This window comes from Podarcis vaucheri (genome assembly GCF_965113315.1).
Source record: "Podarcis vaucheri genome assembly, chromosome: 3".
NCBI lineage: Eukaryota > Metazoa > Chordata > Lepidosauria > Squamata > Lacertidae > Podarcis > Podarcis vaucheri.
The window spans coordinates 48,051,395-48,069,295 of record NC_138761.1 but is presented as its reverse complement, the minus strand read 5'-3'; the positions used below and the strand labels follow the sequence as shown (position 1 = coordinate 48,069,295).

At 40.7% G+C, this 17,901-nt stretch overlaps 2 protein-coding genes across 7 annotated transcripts in view; both read right to left on the bottom strand.

Moving 5' to 3' along the window:
* Positions 1–360: 360 nt before the first annotated feature.
* On the bottom strand, positions 361–12,241 carry GNG4 (G protein subunit gamma 4). Of its 4 annotated transcripts, none has more exons than XM_082215135.1 (3): positions 11,674–11,766; positions 6,013–6,121; positions 361–2,912 (listed from the first exon to the last, which is right to left on the bottom strand). In XM_082215135.1, the coding sequence occupies exons 2-3, from the start codon at positions 6,109–6,111 to the stop codon at positions 2,784–2,786; spliced, it is 228 nt and encodes a 75-aa protein (XP_082071261.1). In that variant the 5' UTR covers positions 6,112–6,121; positions 11,674–11,766; the 3' UTR covers positions 361–2,783. The 4 variants fall into 4 exon arrangements, with proteins under 4 accessions (XP_082071261.1, XP_082071260.1, XP_082071259.1 ...); XM_082215134.1 differs by lacking the exon at positions 11,674–11,766 and adding an exon at positions 11,553–11,639; XM_082215133.1 differs by lacking the exon at positions 11,674–11,766 and adding an exon at positions 10,625–10,771.
* Positions 12,242–16,877: 4,636 nt separating this feature from the next.
* The window catches only part of LYST (lysosomal trafficking regulator), a 79,412-nt gene continuing 78,388 nt past the window's right edge, over positions 16,878–17,901 (bottom strand). For all 3 annotated transcript variants that reach the window (XM_082214946.1, XM_082214944.1, XM_082214945.1), the window contains exon 53: positions 16,878–17,427. In XM_082214946.1, the coding sequence (XP_082071072.1) occupies positions 17,289–17,427 (139 nt within the window). In that variant the 3' untranslated portion in view covers positions 16,878–17,288. The remainder of the gene's footprint in view (positions 17,428–17,901) is intronic.

Genomic DNA, 17,901 nt, shown 5'->3' with positions numbered 1-17,901 from the left:
AAAAAGCTTTCTCCCCCACTATGGGAAGTTACAGCTAGAATTGGCACGGAAGAGCAGGAACAGAGATAAAACTGTAGAGTCACAATTCAACTGTCTGGGATTATGGAACTTCTTGGTTCATTTTGTATTTTATTTTTTACCTTCCCTGAAGAGGTGAGACACTCATAGTAAGCAACAGAGAAATATAGGTTATTTGCATACCTCATCTTGGGCAGCATGGCCCTTCAAACAAAATTTCAAAACTCGAACACTGTCTTATTTTGTTAACAGGTTGAGCATTTAATAAGTTGTTTTTTGGATTTTTACTTTTTAAACAAAGCATTTTAATGTATAATACACAAATTAGGCTGGCAAGATACATGAAACTTGAATATTATTACTTTTATTTAAAACCTACCCTTTAACCAGAAGGTTCCCAGCGCAGAATAAAGATCACTAAAATGTAACACAGCAATATCACATAAAAATTATAAAAACCAATGATCATCATAAAACAGCAATACAGCAGTAGAATTCAGTTCTAAAATCAGTACTCAAAATCTATGAGGGGGAATTGAGGCGAAGAAGGTGTGGTTTGTCCAAAGTTGAAATGAATCCACAGTACCAGAGGGACTTAATCCCAGGTGTGTGATAACGACACACAACTTGTAAAACATTTATACTCTTCTCAAACAAGCAGACAAACTATTACAGAGACAATGATCACAAATCAAAATAACCTTTATTAAAATTAATATTGAAAGCATAAAAAACTTAAATGAGGAGAAAAGGACTGTTGATCACATAGCAAGGAGCACATTAACTGTATAATTTAGAGGTACTACCTGTTTATCTCGAAGGAAACACCCTGTTCATCCTTGTGCCACAATTTCAAGGGCCTGAAGATATACTTAAGAGTAAGAGCTAACATACAAAACAAACATAGAAAATACAGTTGCTTAATGTGTGCTGAACTATACTAAGAACATGCAGATGACCAAGACTGGTGGTGGCATTTTGGTGTTGAGCCTGGGATAAAAGCAAATGCTAAATAGCCTATGATTCCATCCTGTAATGGCGATTCATGGTTTACAGTGCGAAGTGTGGAAATCAATATCTGCAAAATTTGTATAAACTTCTGAGCAACAATTCTTCATTTAAACTGAACTGGCCCTGCTAAACTTCAGTGCGCCATTTTGACCAGCGAGATGAGATCACCATGGTCTCATTTTAACTTGAAAGTTCTGAATGTACTGAATTATTTAAACAAAAACAAAAACCCTCCATCTCCAAATCCCCATGAGTAGGAACAGGAAGGGTCATTGTTCAGTGGTACAGAACTTTTGTGTGTGTGTGTACGCAGAAGATCCCAGGCTCAGACTATGGCACCTCCTCATAGGGCTAGAGAATATTCCTGTACGGGCCTCCATCAGGGTAAAACAATTTAAATAAGCAAGAAGAAAATAGCAATTTAAATCACTGACTTAAGTTTTCCACTGATACTTCATATATATTTCCTAAGTGGTGCAAATCTGATCCCTAACCATGTTAACTTGCAAGTAAATAGAGTATTTACAGTTTTTTACCCTTGCATTCTCATTTCAGCATTGCCTTTCTTTGCTGTATGCATTTTTGCATGTTTCCCTTTTTTTACGTATTAAGAAAAAATATTCCAATGGAGGGTGCTTCTTACCATCAGCAACTATGATAGTTTTTGAGGTTTAGAATGCAATCCTATACCCTTTTTTACCTGGGAATAAGTCCCATTGAACTTAGTGGGACATCTGAGTACACATGTGCTGCATGTTTGGGATATGGAAACCTGCACACTAGACAAATTTTGTCTTCTCTTCCCTCTTCCCTTGTGCGGCTCCATTTTGCTTCACTGCCTGATTCACCCTCACAAAAACAAAGTAGCAAATAAAATGAAATAGCCATGACCAATTGGCTGACGCAAGATCTGATATAGTTACTGGGCAGGCTAAAACGATTTGTTTTCATCAAGCAAAAATGAATTGCCTATGTTTGTTTAGTTGGTAGAGTATAAATATTCCTATCTGAGAAATGATCAAACGGGTTTGTCATTTACACTTGAAAAGCCTGCTTTAATGCAATATGCCTGGTAGGGCTAACATTTTTATAGCCAGATTATTTAACATTAACCTAGTTATCCTTTGAAAAACTTAATATTTACATTTTTAAAATATTAAAAATTCTGATATCGTCATCAATGTTTATCCACTATGACTTGGTAAAAGGCATCTTCCTATGTTTCTAAGGGACAGAAGTTTTAACGGTTGTCTATAAGATAGGGGAAAGTTAGATTTCTAAAAGGTCCAGTGTTTCGAGATGTCACTAAGCACAACTCTTAAATAAAAATACAAAGGATTTTTAAAAGTTGAGAGTAGATATTGCTCATCTTGGTATCAGAATCTCTCACGAATAGACACACACACTCTAATTAGCAAAATCAAACTATCATATAACCATAGCTGTCAACTGTTCCCTTTTTTAAAGGGAAATTCCCTTATTCCGAATAGGATTCCTTGCAAGAAAAGGGAAAAGTTGACAGCTAGGCATATAACTGAAACCAAATAAGGCTCCTTCGTTAAAAAAATAAGTCGACAGAAATGTTTAGTACAAAGGACTGGTTTTTAAAAATTGGCATTAGGCTAGCTTAAGAACATACTGTGTTCTTAGCAAGTCGGTTTTGGACTAAATTATTGTACAGAAGATGTCTTGAGGAAAAGCATGCACCATCAGTAATGTTTTCTCCCAAAGGTCATTTTTAATTGCAAGGTGATTCAGAGAATAGTACACAAGAGCTTCTTCTCCCGGAAGGGGTTTTCAGATGTGGGCACTGGAATAATAAGGGGATCTTCTCCCATGTGAGCATCGCAGTATGCCAATAAATCAGCCGCAGCCTTGGATACCTAGAAAGGTTTAGAACAAAAAAAAAAAAAGGAGGGAGGGAGGGGGAGACAGAAACCTAAGCATCATCACTGCTGCCACAGGGCCAACGGACTCAGTTGAAATATTTCCACAGAGTACTGATTTGAACTAATAAAAGCAAAAAGACACCTCAGAGCACACAGTCTTTATTCTCAAACCTGGGCACTGGGCAGCAAGAAGGGTCCTCTTAATAGGCAAATGAGGAATGCCCTGGGGGCACAGCATGCCATCGCAAACCCAGAAATATGTTGCTTTTGGTAAATGTCTAAAGCAATCCTACATCTTCTGTCGTTCATTATGATAATTCATTTGCCTTCTCCAGGATTGTGGCAGTGCCTGAAAATGGTGCCCACACAGGCTGAACCGGTAGAAAGTGTATAATTACTTTTTAATGTGAAGAACATGTTCAGCTCATTTGCTGTCTTGCTGCATCTTTTATCAGATGTTTTATAGTGTTGACTGGAGAATCAGAAGAGCTCCATTGAACTCTCAACTGGTTAAAACGAAACAAAATGAAAGAGGACAATATATAAAGACTATCATTATCTTTGTTTAAATGGCTTGTTAGACTTGGGTTAGATTTAGACAGTGATATCTTTGTAGTGGGTGGTGGCTCTGAGATTATTCACATTGTTCTTACCACAGCTATAACACCCAGTTAGCAACTAGCAGAACTGCACCAAGTCCCCAAAAGCTCTCCTGGGTATGACCTAGTGCAATAGGAAAATGGTCAAAGGCAGCAGGGTGGGAAGAAACTAGCTAATCCTCTACAACACCAGAGAAAGTTGAATTTCATTTGGGAAACATTTCCTTCATGTATCAGTACAACTTGGAACCACTCGGACACAGCTTCTGCTGGTGTCCTGGCCTCCCTGCCTCACTACACAGTGAATGCAGAAGAGCAATTGTGAGCTAAACCTACTTATTAATAAAGACTAAACCAGTAGTACAGAACCCTCAAAGCAACTTCCACTTTTTGTTCAGTGTATATTGCAATGCGCTTCCTTGTCCAAGACATGAGGATAAGTATTATTTTATTTATAAAAATATATATATATGTACTACTATCCATAAATGAAATTAAAAACCATACATATAAACAAAAACTATGTAAAACTTTAAAAACAGAAATCACATCTGCATATAACTACCACTAAATCTTCCTTAACTGAGCCTTCCGATACTTGCTCATTGGTTCTAACAACTTCCATTTATTCCAGTAAAATCTGAAATAATCAAAGACTGAGTTATTCTGTTTTATAGATTCATCTTTTGAGAGATGGTAGTTTTGTGTGATAAATGTCTCAAAGTTAAAGAAGATGGATGGGCAAAATTATCTTTGACACCTCCCAGTTCCATGCTTCTCCATTAACTGAAAGTAATACTGCTTCCTTCTCCTGCCCTCTTTTATATACTATATATATATTACCACCTTCCTCAAGATAAAATGACTACTCAGGGGCTCAAGTTATCAAACATTTGAGATTTTAGCGTGAGTTAACAGCCTTGAGGAAAACTGTGGAATTTTACCATTACATTTCAGAGCAAAGGAGGTGATTAGAAGCAGCCCAAGTTAGAACATAATCCTGTTAGATACACTATAATTATAAGATTCAGTGACAAGAGAAAATGCTGCAATTACTACAGTCACCTTCCATGACAAGACAGACATAATTGCTATTCTTGTGACAACGCCCACTCTGCTTTTGCTTTGTCTAAAATGAGCACATCCACAAACATCTCCGTAACGCCACTGTTGATCTCACAACACTTATTTTAGAGATATTTGCTCAGCCTCTTTTTTAAAAAAGGGAAGAGAGAAAACACAATAGCTATTGTATATAACTGTGTGTGATCTGTCACTTGTAATAAAAAACAACTACAGTGTTTCTTGACTGGAAGGCAGCAAGATCAACCCACTGGATATCCACAGACATTTAGTTACACAAACGATTTATATCACTCTTGTCTAATTCATTAAAATTTCACTAACCTTCTTCCTTTAAAAAAATACTCTCACAATAACAGTGGCGTATGAGTTTCTGGATCATAGCTATTGCTCTTCTCCTTTAAGATATATATATACAGTGGTACCTCAGGTTACATATGCCTCCGGAACGAATTAAGTACGTAACACGAGGTACCACTATATATATATAGTGGTACTATATATAGTGGTTTATGAACATACACACACACACACACACACATATACATACACACATACCCAAAAAACCCCACAAAAAACTACACAAAGATGCATCTTGTGGACTAATAATGTATTTACACTTATACCTCACTTTTCCTCTGATGAAGGCACAGTGGCTTACAAATGGTTCCTAGGCCTCTACTATTCAATCACCATACAGGATTAGACCCGTTTATCTTTAGAAGCAGAGTCACTTGCTTTTATAACTTCAAGCAAAATCTGCTTTGGCACAGTCTTAACACTTTCAATACACATGTGCTTATGGAGGCGCTTTCAGAAGCTACTTTTGCTTTGTAGCTGAAGGCATCCAGTTTCAGTTTCTGACAAGGAAAAAACCAGCAGATTTGCCATTTGTGTTTTGCTTTTAATGCCATTGCATGATTGTGAATTCAACTTGTACCACCATTTAATTTATTACTGTAGAAAGTGGGCCCTTTGTACAGCAAGCTGAAAATGTAAAGACCATCAAGGCTTTAGAATGCCTCTGAATCCTATTTTGTTCAATGTAGCAAAAGTAAATTGTACTCTGAAAAGAATGCATCAAGTCTGACATTTAATAAGTACACTGACTCCTTTGGGAAAGGAAACAATGTACCTTTTCCTGAATTAAGAGGAGAGATGGCCCTTATCAGGAGAGAGCGAGATTTATCTACAGTGAGAGGTGGCTACAAAGCTCGTCAAGAAATCATTTTGGTGTAATCTGATCCTCAAGTCAACAGCCAACTGATTTTCAGGCATGAGATGTACATCCTGTCAATGCTAGAAATGTGTCCTTTGTTTCAGCACAAGCTGACCAAATATTTATGCACCCCAAGAATAAACATTATATTATGATGTAATATATGTAGACATAGTAACAGTTTGAAATTTACCTTTATCCTGTCCAGATATGCCTCCATTTTCAGCTGCTCCACTGCTTTTCTTGCTTGAGATATATTTGTTGTACTGTTATTAGCCATTACCTCCTTCATCCTCCTTTTTCTAGAACAATAAAAATTGCAGCATGGGGGAAATGCTCAAATTCCAAATGTAAGCAAATCAAAGCATATATTCCTTTCTAGCCATGTTTTTATCCTGAGATCATTCTCTCATTTCATACATCATGGCATGGAAAAGTGTTACAGTTTACCTCCACAAACTCTCTTTTCTCAGAAATTTTCCAGTATATCCAATACAGTGGTACCTCTGGTTACGTACTTAATTTGTTCCGGAGGTCCGTTCTTAACCTGAAACTGTTCTTAACCTGAAGTAACACTTTAGCTAATGGGGCCTCCTGCTGCCGCTGCGCCACTTCTGCACGATTTCTGTTCTCATCCTGAAGCAAAGTTCTTAACCCGAGGTACTATTTCTGGGTTAGTGGAGTCTGTAACCTGAAGCGTATGTAACCTGAAGCGTATGTAACCTGAGGTACCACTATTTCTAGTTTTCTTTACTAGCAACAGATTACAGTTATACCAATCAGGTCAGGCCACATTTCTATGCCATAGAAGGAGCCATGAAACAGGTTATATATCTAAGCAGGGATAGTAAAGACTCAGATCTCTGGATAGCCCCTAGGCAGTGGATAGTGTGACCAACACTAGTGATCATGGCAGCCTACTAGCTAAATTTGCAGTATAAATTTCAGGGGGAGGAGGTTCATTTATGAAACAACCCATACTTCTGGGGTCCCATGGGCAATATGCTGTGCTTTCAGACACCACCGTTGCAACCCGCCAATGTCCCCTCCCAGGTGTGTTCCCCCCCCCCACAATGGATGGCACTGGGCTGGCTAGAAATAAAGGTGAAGACATCCAGTCACCCCACCCTCTTATCTCCATTTCCCCAGAATGCTTCTGGTACATGCTTTTCTCATTTGGTGTTTAACTCGCCTACTTTTTCTCTGGTTTGGGTGTATTGCCAAATATGCCTCTGGATCCAAAAAGGCTGGTAGCCTATACCATTCATGGACTACTCTCACCAAAAGACCCCACCTGACTATTTTAAATTTTATGATCAAATCACTCCCTAGCTTTTTAGAATGGAGAAAGCTATCTCATGACTTGGTTTCTCTTAGCATTTGTCTCAAGGGCCTGCTAAGTCCCTGAATCATGCATTTGTCTTTCAACCGAAGGCTGATGAAATAACCTAGATGACAAGTGTAAGCAAATGGTGCTGCTTAAAGGCAAGTGTGAATTCACACTTGATGTTAAATCGTTGGCTAAATTGGAAGATGATGCCTTTGGAAAGGGCTGAAAAGATGTTTCTCCAGTGGGCACTAGGACACTGCCTCCCAAGTGGGAATCAATTCAACGGAGTTATTGACTGAGATCAAGAGAATTTTTAAGTTATATAATCAACCTCAAAATAATAATAATGCAGGTCTGTCAGCCCTTCAATTTATCCATAAACATAGTAGTCAATATAAAGGTAAAGGTAAAGGTACCCCTGCCCCTACGGGCCAGTCTTGACAGACTCTAGGGTTGTGCGCTCATCTCACTCTAGAGGCCGGGAGCCAGTGCTGTCCGCAGACACTTCCGGGTCACGTGGCCAGCGTGACGAAGCTGCATCTGGCGAGCCAGCGCAGCACACGGAACGCCATTTACCTTCCCGCTGGTAAGCGGTCCCTATTTATCTACTTGCACCCGGGGGTGCTTTCGAACTGCTAGGTTGGCAGGCGCTGGGACCGAACGACGGGAGCGCACCCTGCCGCGGGAATTCGAACTGCCGACCATAAGATCGGCAAGTCCTAGGCGCTGAGGTTTTTACCCACAGCGCCACCCACGTCCCTAATAGTCAATATATTTACCCCAATTTATGTGTAGTACTTATTCTCATTGCATCTGGTGAGATGTAATTTTCAAAGCTGAAATTGATAAAATTACCCGCACTCTTCTATGCCTCAAGAATACCTATTAGAATTAGCACTGAATTCAGATGAATGTTGGGAGAGGTTTGCATTACAGTGATCTGATTGAGAACTTTGCTTCCAACAAGGCTCAAAAAGTTCATTTCATCACACAGGGCACTAGGGAATTGCCTCTTAAATAATTAATCACTGTACCATTATTTATCAGTGAAATGGCCATCACCAATTCACCATATGTCCCTCCCATGATGATGCCATACAACATGCTTTTTAAGGGGGTAGGCTTTCTCTGTTTCTCCATCACATGTGGAGGCAACAACTCGTATTCATATATTTGCGTTGTAGTGTTGATATGCTATATGAATCTTTTCCACTCCATTTGTAATAAAAATTGACCACAATGCATGCGTTATGATACTTCTATCCATACTTTCATTGAAGCTTCATGTACAGTCGTACCTTGGTTGTCATACGCAATCCGTTCCGGAAGTCCATTCAACTTCCAGAAATGTTCGACAACCAAGGCTTCCTGCATGCAATTGGAAGCTGCAAAAGCCACATTGGATGTTTGGCTTCCAAATAATGTTCACAAACCACAATTCACTTCCGGGTTTGCGGCGTTCGTTCAAGAGCCAAAACATTCGAGTAGCAAGGCGTTCAGGATCCAAGGTACGACTGTATAGAACTGAGTGAAATTTTATGCCTGACTTGCTTTCACATCTTTAAGGGCCCCCATAAATGACTGCCATTTATTTCACAGCAGGAACAGTGATGTCATCTCCTAGAGCCCCATTTTCCAACTCTGCATGCCAAAAACATTTTTCTCATAGAGAAAACCCACCAAATAAGCTAGTCCATAGAAGAGGCAGTTTACATCAGCATGCACAGCTATGAGTTAAACTGCCACTTTTAGTTGGAAAAATTCCAGAGCTTCTTTATTATCACCAAACAAAATGTGGAAAAAAATTCAAGTCCACCCAAACTTTTAATCAGGCAGGATTTTTAAACAAAACATGTGGGAAGGGGGTATCGTGGGGGGGGGGGTATTGCCTTGGTATTGAAGCCATAATATCTGCATTGGCCCAAAGTTCATTTTTTTGTTCTATATAGCCTAAGAATGCGTGTGGCTAAACAGCGCTGGTGCTTCTGGTTTTACTTCTGCACACACACACTTCTTTCACTCTGTAAGCTGAGAGTCATGGATGTGGTGCTAAACAAAACACTGGATAGCCCCCCAGGAAACCAATGTTTCTTTGTTGCTGGAAGATGGAAGCATTGATTTTGAGACACTTCTGTTAAATGCAGAAAGTGGTGGAAAGTTGATAGCAGATAGAGGTTCTTATTACACAACCATTGCCTTGCAGTTCAGCTGACAACTTTTTTTTTGTTTTGAACAACTGAGGCCAATACGAGCATATCCATCTATCTATTTCCAAAGTCAAAACCTGAACAGAGTCTGGCTTTGGAAAACTATATCTGTGTGTAGTGGGGGTGGGAAATACAGCAGGAGATGGTCTCTCTATCTGCACAGTCCCTATGCATAGTCCCTCTATCTGCAACGTAAGGGGGTACCCACCCACCTCAGAGGTTTTCAGCACCAAATCAGGGACTGTTCTTCGGCCCCTAAAAAGATCCTGAAGGTGGAGAACTGGACACAGATTGAGTGAAGATTGAGTTCACTGTCTATATAAAGGTCTATAAGGCATGATATCCCCTGTGAATTTTGATTGGTCCCAGGTAGTCTAATGTTTTGGGGTTGTTTTTTTTTTTTTCCTTTTTAATGAATGCACTCAACACTGAATGTAGGGGCAGATGGGGCTCATCAACCTGGGAAGGAATCCCATCTAGAAGGAAAACTCTGATCCTAAACCTCCGCTGCCTTGCAGGCTATCTTCAGGAGAAGAAAAGGCTAAGGAGTAAACCTTGCACAAATCCAGACTGGGGTCCCAAAGATGGTACGAGGGCACCTTGTACGCCTCCTTCTAGCAATTCCTGCAGCCAAGCTGATGCCAAACATATTGCTCTGCTTTCCTTCGGACTACATCAGTGAGGGCAAGGGGGGGGACGGGTCTTGTTGTATGGGCAGCCCAGAACCTCCACACACACTGCCTGGACTTATGCCCTGGGGAGGTCACTTCCTGATACTACCTCAGCAGTTTGACTTCTCTCAAGACAGACGGATGCCAACAATTCAGCACTGGATGTACACATGGATCTATTTTTACAGTAACGGGAGAAAAGCACTAAGCAGAAAAAGCATTACAAATCCTAGTTTTGCATTTTGACAAGTTTGCCATAACATAAAAGCCCTCTGAAATGAAGCCAAAGGGTTATCTAGTCTTATCACCTCTTTCCCCACTGACCAACCAGATGCTTATGGGAAGCCCACAAGGACAGTCCTCTCCTGCTGATGTTTCCCATGAATTTATCTAATCCTCTTTAAAGCTATCTAAGTACAGTATGCACTGTGTGAAGAAGTGCTTCCTTTTTCTGTCCCAAATCTTCCACTGCTTGGCTTCATTGGAAGACCCCCCGCCCGCCCCCCCCCCAGTCACAAGAGAGGGAAGAAAACCTCTCAATCCATTTTCTCCACCACATGCATAATTTTATGGAGCCGTATCGCGATGCATTCTCACTCGTCTTTTGTCCTTCCTTCTCCTCATGATTATGCTTATGCTGTGCCAGTTGTGCCCTGCTCATCTCACTCGGGACACTGTGATACCTTCTGCAGTGCAAGCTTCTATTTGCACTCGGGAAGCTACGAAACTGGGGGGAGGGGGGAGCGTGCACTAGGAGGTCTGCCTGTCTTACAAATATTCAGATTTATTTGAACAAGATTTTCAAATGCACATCAAGCAACAGATATCTGCTTTCAGCAGGAGGTCATCTTGATAAGCGTTCTCACACAGCTCACACATGTCTGCAGAATTCTGGGAAATATGTGCCAAAATTGGCTTATTGCCTTTCTTGGCTACCATCTCCTTCGTCTACCATCTCTCCATGTTCATAATGTTCAAATTGTTCTGAACAAGCATCACTTTTTACATAATAACCCCTCTCCAATCAGTATTACAATGGCCACTGGAATCCAGGATTTTCCGGGTGATCTATGCAGACATGAAGGCTCTTCTGATAACAGAGGCTAGGTTGCAGGTTCCCTTTATGGAAACTCACAGTACCCATTATTTCTTACTAGTAGACTGACTCAAGTGAGAGGTACCAGAGCCATTAGGGTTGTGATGATTCTGGCCAACAAATCACATGTGAGCCATTAAAATACAAAACCCCCGTCTCGTCTAACCTAGAAAACACCAAGCTTCATTTGCATCAGGTTGTCTAGAACTCATTCCTTGGACCTACAAGCTCAACCGCAGAAACATATGCACAATGGAAAAGTCTGTCTCAGAGCAAGTACAGAGTGCATAGCCCAACCACCCATTTCTGATGCCAGGAAATACATGTTTTCAAGATCGGGCAGTGTACCCCACTATTTTTCCTTGTCAAACCATCTCTCTACTCCCAGGGAGCCATTAGCTTTAGGATTAGGTAGAACACTACTCTCACCTGGAAAGACTATCCCATTATTCAGTAGTTCCTTCCCAAGTTACCACATTTGCGGATAAGCAGAGTATCCTTGAAGTCAACCCTGTAAGACGTGCGAGTGATTAAAATATGATTTTCTTACATGCACGCAGGACCCGGGTCTCACACGCGTATCTGTCTATAAGGACTAAGAGGCACTTATACACCTCGCAGTATTTTGCTCCCTTGCCCATCACAGAGAACACGAGATCGCTGGAACCAACCCACGCCAAGGGATCCCTGAAGCCTTGCGCCCCTGGGAAGTCTCCGACTCCCGCCCCAAATTGGGCGAGACACCGACCCAGCCCACCGGTCTGCTGCTTGCCTTTGCTTGCCTACTTTCCCATTTCCATTCCTTCCTTGACTCACCCCTTGCAGACGACGACGGAGGCTCGGGACAGTCCGAGGGACTCGACGGCGGAGCAGCGCGAAGCGGCCACCTCACGCCCCGGCTACAACCAGGCTCGCGTCGAGGCGCCACATGCCTGTCCGGCGCGGGGGGGGGGGTTTGAAGGAGCACGGCCGGCCCACCACGCCCTGCTAGACGCGCCTCCCTCCCGGAAAGGGGCCCGGCGGGACCCGCGGGGCTGCTCAGCCGCCTGCCCTCCTGCGACGGGAGAGCCCAGCCAAGCTCTTCGCAGGCTTTGAGCAAGGCAGGCGGGGGCGCGCGCGCAGCCCCGACGGAAAGGAATTCCAGCTCGTGACGTCAATGGAGTTGGGTGGGAGAGCAAGAAAGAGCGCGCTTCCATACCTGCTAGCTACTCCTGGCTTCTCGTGTGTGTGTATGTATGTATGTGTGTGTGTATTTTTGTACACACACACACACACATCTATCTTTTATTTAATGAGGGCAGCCCGTCTGCGGGGTGTCGCGTGTTGTAGGAAGAGAGAAACGTGTGTGAATTCCCATCGCGCAAATTAAAGTGATCAGAGTCTCTTTCTCTCTCTCTGCCCATCCAGCAACGTTTCTGCCTCTTAAGCAACGCAGAAATTTCCCTAGAAATAGGGAAGTAACGCTAGGAATTCCTTCCAACCCATGAAAGCTAACATAGAGTTTACTGCTTATATAGGCCGTCGTGTTATATTGGTATGAACTGGCAGAAAGAAAGAGGCACTAAACCAATCGCAATGTTTAAATAACCAAATAAAGCTGTATCCCGTCACATGGAGTGGGCCCTGAAAGAGGTGTTCACGGGTTCACTTTTGCACATGGGGGGGGGGAGATTCGGGATGACACACTTATGGGTTAACTGGGGACCAGCAAAAGAATATTGCTCATAAGTAACAGTGTCACAAACCGATTTGGATTTGATTAATAGGGAAAGGTCATCCAATCTCAATCTGTAATTTAACATGACAAGTGTGAGGGGTGAGTAAGAGCTACTTCACACTTTGAGAAGGAATCGTGTTTGCCAGTGATATACAGATGGTTCCCATAGCGAACACGAAAAAGTGTGAAGGACAAAGAAGCGTTCCTAAAACATTTTGTTAGCCACGCTCCAAGCACAGAGGACCTTGGCAACGGTTTTAACACCATGCGTTATTAAGGTGCCTCTACTCTTCATACTACTACAGGGAACGCTGATGGAGGCTCCGCAAAATAATGGTGTTAACCAGAAAATGTTAAAACGCTCTTAACTAATGGGGAGTTGGGAATTACAGCTATGTAAGGGGGGAACTACAGCTCCCAAAGTTCTTTGGGGAAAGCCCAAATGGATGGTGAGGATGTGACATTAGGGCCAAGAGTAGCAGCCTCTGGCTATTCCTCCTGAGCCCCAGCCATTCCCCACCATAACCATGCCTGGGTTCCCAAATCCAGCCTACTGTTAGGTGTGGAAGATGCTCTCCCCTCACTTCTTGTTGGCATCAGTCTGCCTCGGGAGACGATGGAAGATGACGTCAAACTGTTGGAAATTTAGAGCTCCTGCTGTGGCTGTAGAGACCGATGTGGGAGACCCGTTTTGTTGCAGCTGGGGCAGATGAAGGCGTCCAGTTGTGCTGCTGGAGATGCACCATGGCGTTTCTTCTGCCTGCATTCCTTCTAGCAGTCATTCCTTCTCTGCTATGGATGCACAACCTGACTGTCTGTCTCCAGGCACTGAGGTTGTCTGGAATGGATTTCAACTGCCAGCCCAAGCAGCTTCTGTATATGGATATATGGAACAGGAGGAGACACCCTCTTGTTCTTCACCTGAAGCAACAATTATGTCTTTGGCCAGCCCCATGTAGGGCATACATGAAATCCCTATTTATTATAACTGTGCTGGTGCGGGAGGCAGGAGTAGAACAGAGGAAAACACAGCTGTGACTGACTGGTTGAAAGGGGTCTGTGAGGTAAAATACCCCAAAAACTGTATTGTATTACAACAACAGAGCTCACAGAGATGATGCAGCCCACAATGAAGCAAAATTAGGTGGTCACCTCAGGTAGCAGACCGACTTTTGTTAAGAATGGTACAGTGAAGCCTTTGCCAACCTTGTGTCTGTGGTGGCTGGAGCTGCAGGGAGTTGTAGGCCAAAGGACTAGCATAATGGGCGGGAGATAGATCCGATTTTCAGGGCACAGTCCAATAGGAAGTTCTGAAGTGAATGGAATTGCTCACAAGCCTGGTTTTGATGGGTTGTGCAACGTGGATTTTCTACCTCAGGCACCCAACATGTATTGCACTTCTGAAAATAAAATTTAATATAGCCAGAAAAATCAAAATGTCTTTGTCAAGTGCTCCTTCCAAGGAGAAAACATTTTTATATATGTTGGGGTTGAATTATCTGTGGAGTGAGATCATTTGCTGTTGTCAAATCTGGAGCTAGTTATATGACACAACCGTAAAAAGTCTAAAGTGTTTCAGATTCATGACCATTTAATTCCATTTAACGTACATTTTAATTCAAATTAGCTAAATTCACACCTATCTTGTTTTATTGTTGTAATTTTACCAAACTGTCAAATATAACTTCTTGAATGCAGTTCTATGTCTGGTAGTTTCAGTTCTTTAACTGATGTACCATATGTACTCGAGTCTAATGCACTATCAAATCTAATGTGCACCTCAATTTTCAGAACCTTGAAACCAAAAAATAAAATAAAAAATTGCTGGCTAATGTCAGTGTGCCATCAAATCTAATGCACACCTTTATTTTCACAATGTAATTTGGCCAAAAAAGGTGCAATCTGGGAAACATATGGCCAACATCAGGTCAAAACAGCATAAGAGTGAGTTGATGTGGTGGGTATGGTGTTTGGGGAAAGGGGAAGTTGAGAATTCCCTGATCAATTCTCTTTAACAATCATCTGGGAACAATTGACAGCTAAGAACAGGGCTCACTTGTTATAGTTTCTGGGCAAAGTAGAATTATCTTACAATACTGAAGATCTGTACAGTAATTTATTTTTTGCATTTAACTGGTCCTAAGAAGGAGATGGCACTGCAGCAAATGTAAACAAAATAACAACTGAAATAAGTAATATGAGTTAAGAAGAAGAAAACATACCTAGAATCCCTGTGGAGGTTTGTAGACTCTAGTTTTCATCTGTATAATATTAATGCCTTATCTATATTTGTATGAAATACTTTTTTACTCAGCAGTATAGGTGCAGTGAACATAAATATACTGTAATTATATTATTATTTACAGGGGTATTCAATGTATGCATAAACCTCATGAGGTGTTATTAAGATTTCCAGAACAAAGCTACCATGCTGAATAAATATAATTCTATCCAAAAACCTTATAGCTCTGCATAAAAATACTGCATCTCACAAGGTCAGTTGTTTTGCATATTTAAGATTTATAATAATGTCCTAAAAGTAAGACTTCATAAGTGACATTTTGTATCCTAATGTAGAAGCAATAAAAAATGCCTCAAGAACAATGAAAAAAGATGTTGCCTCAAGCACACCATTGCAGTATAAGTCCTTGTTTTTAGATGGTAAACATGATTGAAATGCGAACCAAAATGCATTTTCCTTTTGCAATTTTAAATGTGGAAATCCATAGGTGTTAATGTAACGTCAGCATAAAGTTGGGAAAAGACTAGGAAGAGACATACATATATTCACACACCATGCCTAGTGTGCTTTTTTAGATTCTGGTTTAATCAGAAATACTTTTTTTCCCAAAAGAATTTTCTGAAACAATTCTGAAAGCTTCAAGACTCCTACAATTTTATATTTGAATGAGCAGAAAAAGGGTGTCGATTGCATATTTATGAAGTGATCAGTTACAGTTTTCGTGATGCTTTTAAAAGAGGCACATGCAAAAGAAACATCAAAGGGAAGAACAAAATGAAAGATGTAGATTATGGAAAAATGTATAAGTTAATACATCTCTATGGAATTCTGGGCTTATTTGCTTTTCCCCAAGAAAGAGAGTAGATGCATTTATACCACATGTATATCAGAAATTTAAATAAACTTATTTATTGAACTAGTCACATGAGAAAGCCATTAAGATTCAGAATTTTATAAACTGAATGTTAAAGGCTTTACATATTTAACTATTAATTGTAAATATTGTTACAATTTGCTTTTAACAAGGGGGGGAGTCATGCTGAAAATGTCATAATTATGTTTAAATGCATAATTTTAAAAGAAAACATATGAGTTCCTAGTCTGTGAGATCATGTTCTGTGCATGTAACTCTTCATTAGTATCATACAGATATATTTTAAAATGTAATTCAGGCAGTTTTTAAACAAATCAAAATTATTTTAACACAATTATGATATTTATACTTTTTCAACCCCCTACCATTGCTAAAACTGAATTGGAAAGAAATAGTTTTGGTGGAGTTTAAATATCTGAATTAACAGAATTGCTCAGTTAGCCAGATTGCCATAATTCTGCTCCCCTCCCCATCCGCCATTACAGAGTTTTTACAATTATTACATGACAAATAGAAGCATACTTCTGCTTCTGCTTCCCCATTCTTGATGTCCAGAGTATAAACCACAAGATGTTCCAGTCTTTGGGATTTATACAATTTGAAAATTATTTTGAAAGATCTCTGTATTGCTTCATGTTGTCACAACAGTTTTGCCTATTAAAGTACAGGTACCATATATACTTAAACTGCTATAGACTTATGGTCTGTTATAAATTAAGACAGTGAATAAATAGAATCACATTTCATAGAATTGTACTTCAGGTATTTCAACAACATTGGTGTAGAGACACCTACAGAGTTAATTTGCTTCTCTATAAAGCAAATCTGAGTTCTTGAATTTTAAAACACTGGTAACTGGGTGTGTCCATTCTAGAGAAAGGTGTACTACAGTCAACTAATAAGTTATACACACAAACAGACTTTGTTGGTTTTTTTTAAATAAACCTTTGAAGTATTTTAATTCTATTTTATTTTTTTACAACACAAAGGGGCAGAAGTCACCATTCGCGCTTCAGGATTTAGAATATACATGTCCACGAAATGATTTGTAAAAATATTTTTACATTATACATTGCAGCATTTAAACTTCTGGGTTAGCGCTTCTACTCTCTCCTGAAAAAAAGCACACCAGAAGGTTTCCTATAACCAGTGATATGGTCTGGTGCGTGAGCATTCGTAGCAGCCTTTCACTGATATATTGCTAATCTACTCTCAGTTATCATGAAGATGTTAAAGAGTATTTCAAGATCCAGGTAAACAGAAGAAGTTCTATAATCTACCCTGGACTGAAAGCGCTTCAAAATAACCAAGGCCAAGGAGGGAGAACAGCCGTCAGCCAGCTGCGTAGCTGCTCAGGAATGAGTAAAACATGGGGAGCTTCAAGGGCTTTTGGTCCTTGCGACACCAAGCAATAACAGTTCCTTCATTATTTGCTGTGTAGAGATGATGGCCATCACAGGAAAATGTAAGGCTGTAAAGGAAAACAAAACAAAAATCTGTCACATCTCACGGGTTATTGAGAATTTTAAACCCTAACACTAAGGATGCTCCTCAATGGGGGTGGGAGGGGGGAGACACAGTTTTAATATACCTGTGCTAATGCATACATTTATTTTCAACACTGACACCCACACCCTGCCTTTCTAAATAAAAAAAGTCTCATACAAAACAGCACATTGTACATTCACTCAATTTTGAAAAACGTTAGGAATGTTTGCAACAGCTCCTCCACCCTCACCCCTGAATAGGTCCCAAGAAAACTGCCGCACATCAAGTCTACACTCACGCTTATTTTATACTAATTCTTTGGAATTTGTGTGCTTTCTCTCCCCCGCCCCCCATCCCGGCTGCCTCTTGTGCTGCAGAGTCAGGCAACCATAAATTTCCTTGTGCAGTTTTCTGGTTTCCTGCAAATCTTAGGGGTTGAAAGAAAATGTATGTGAAA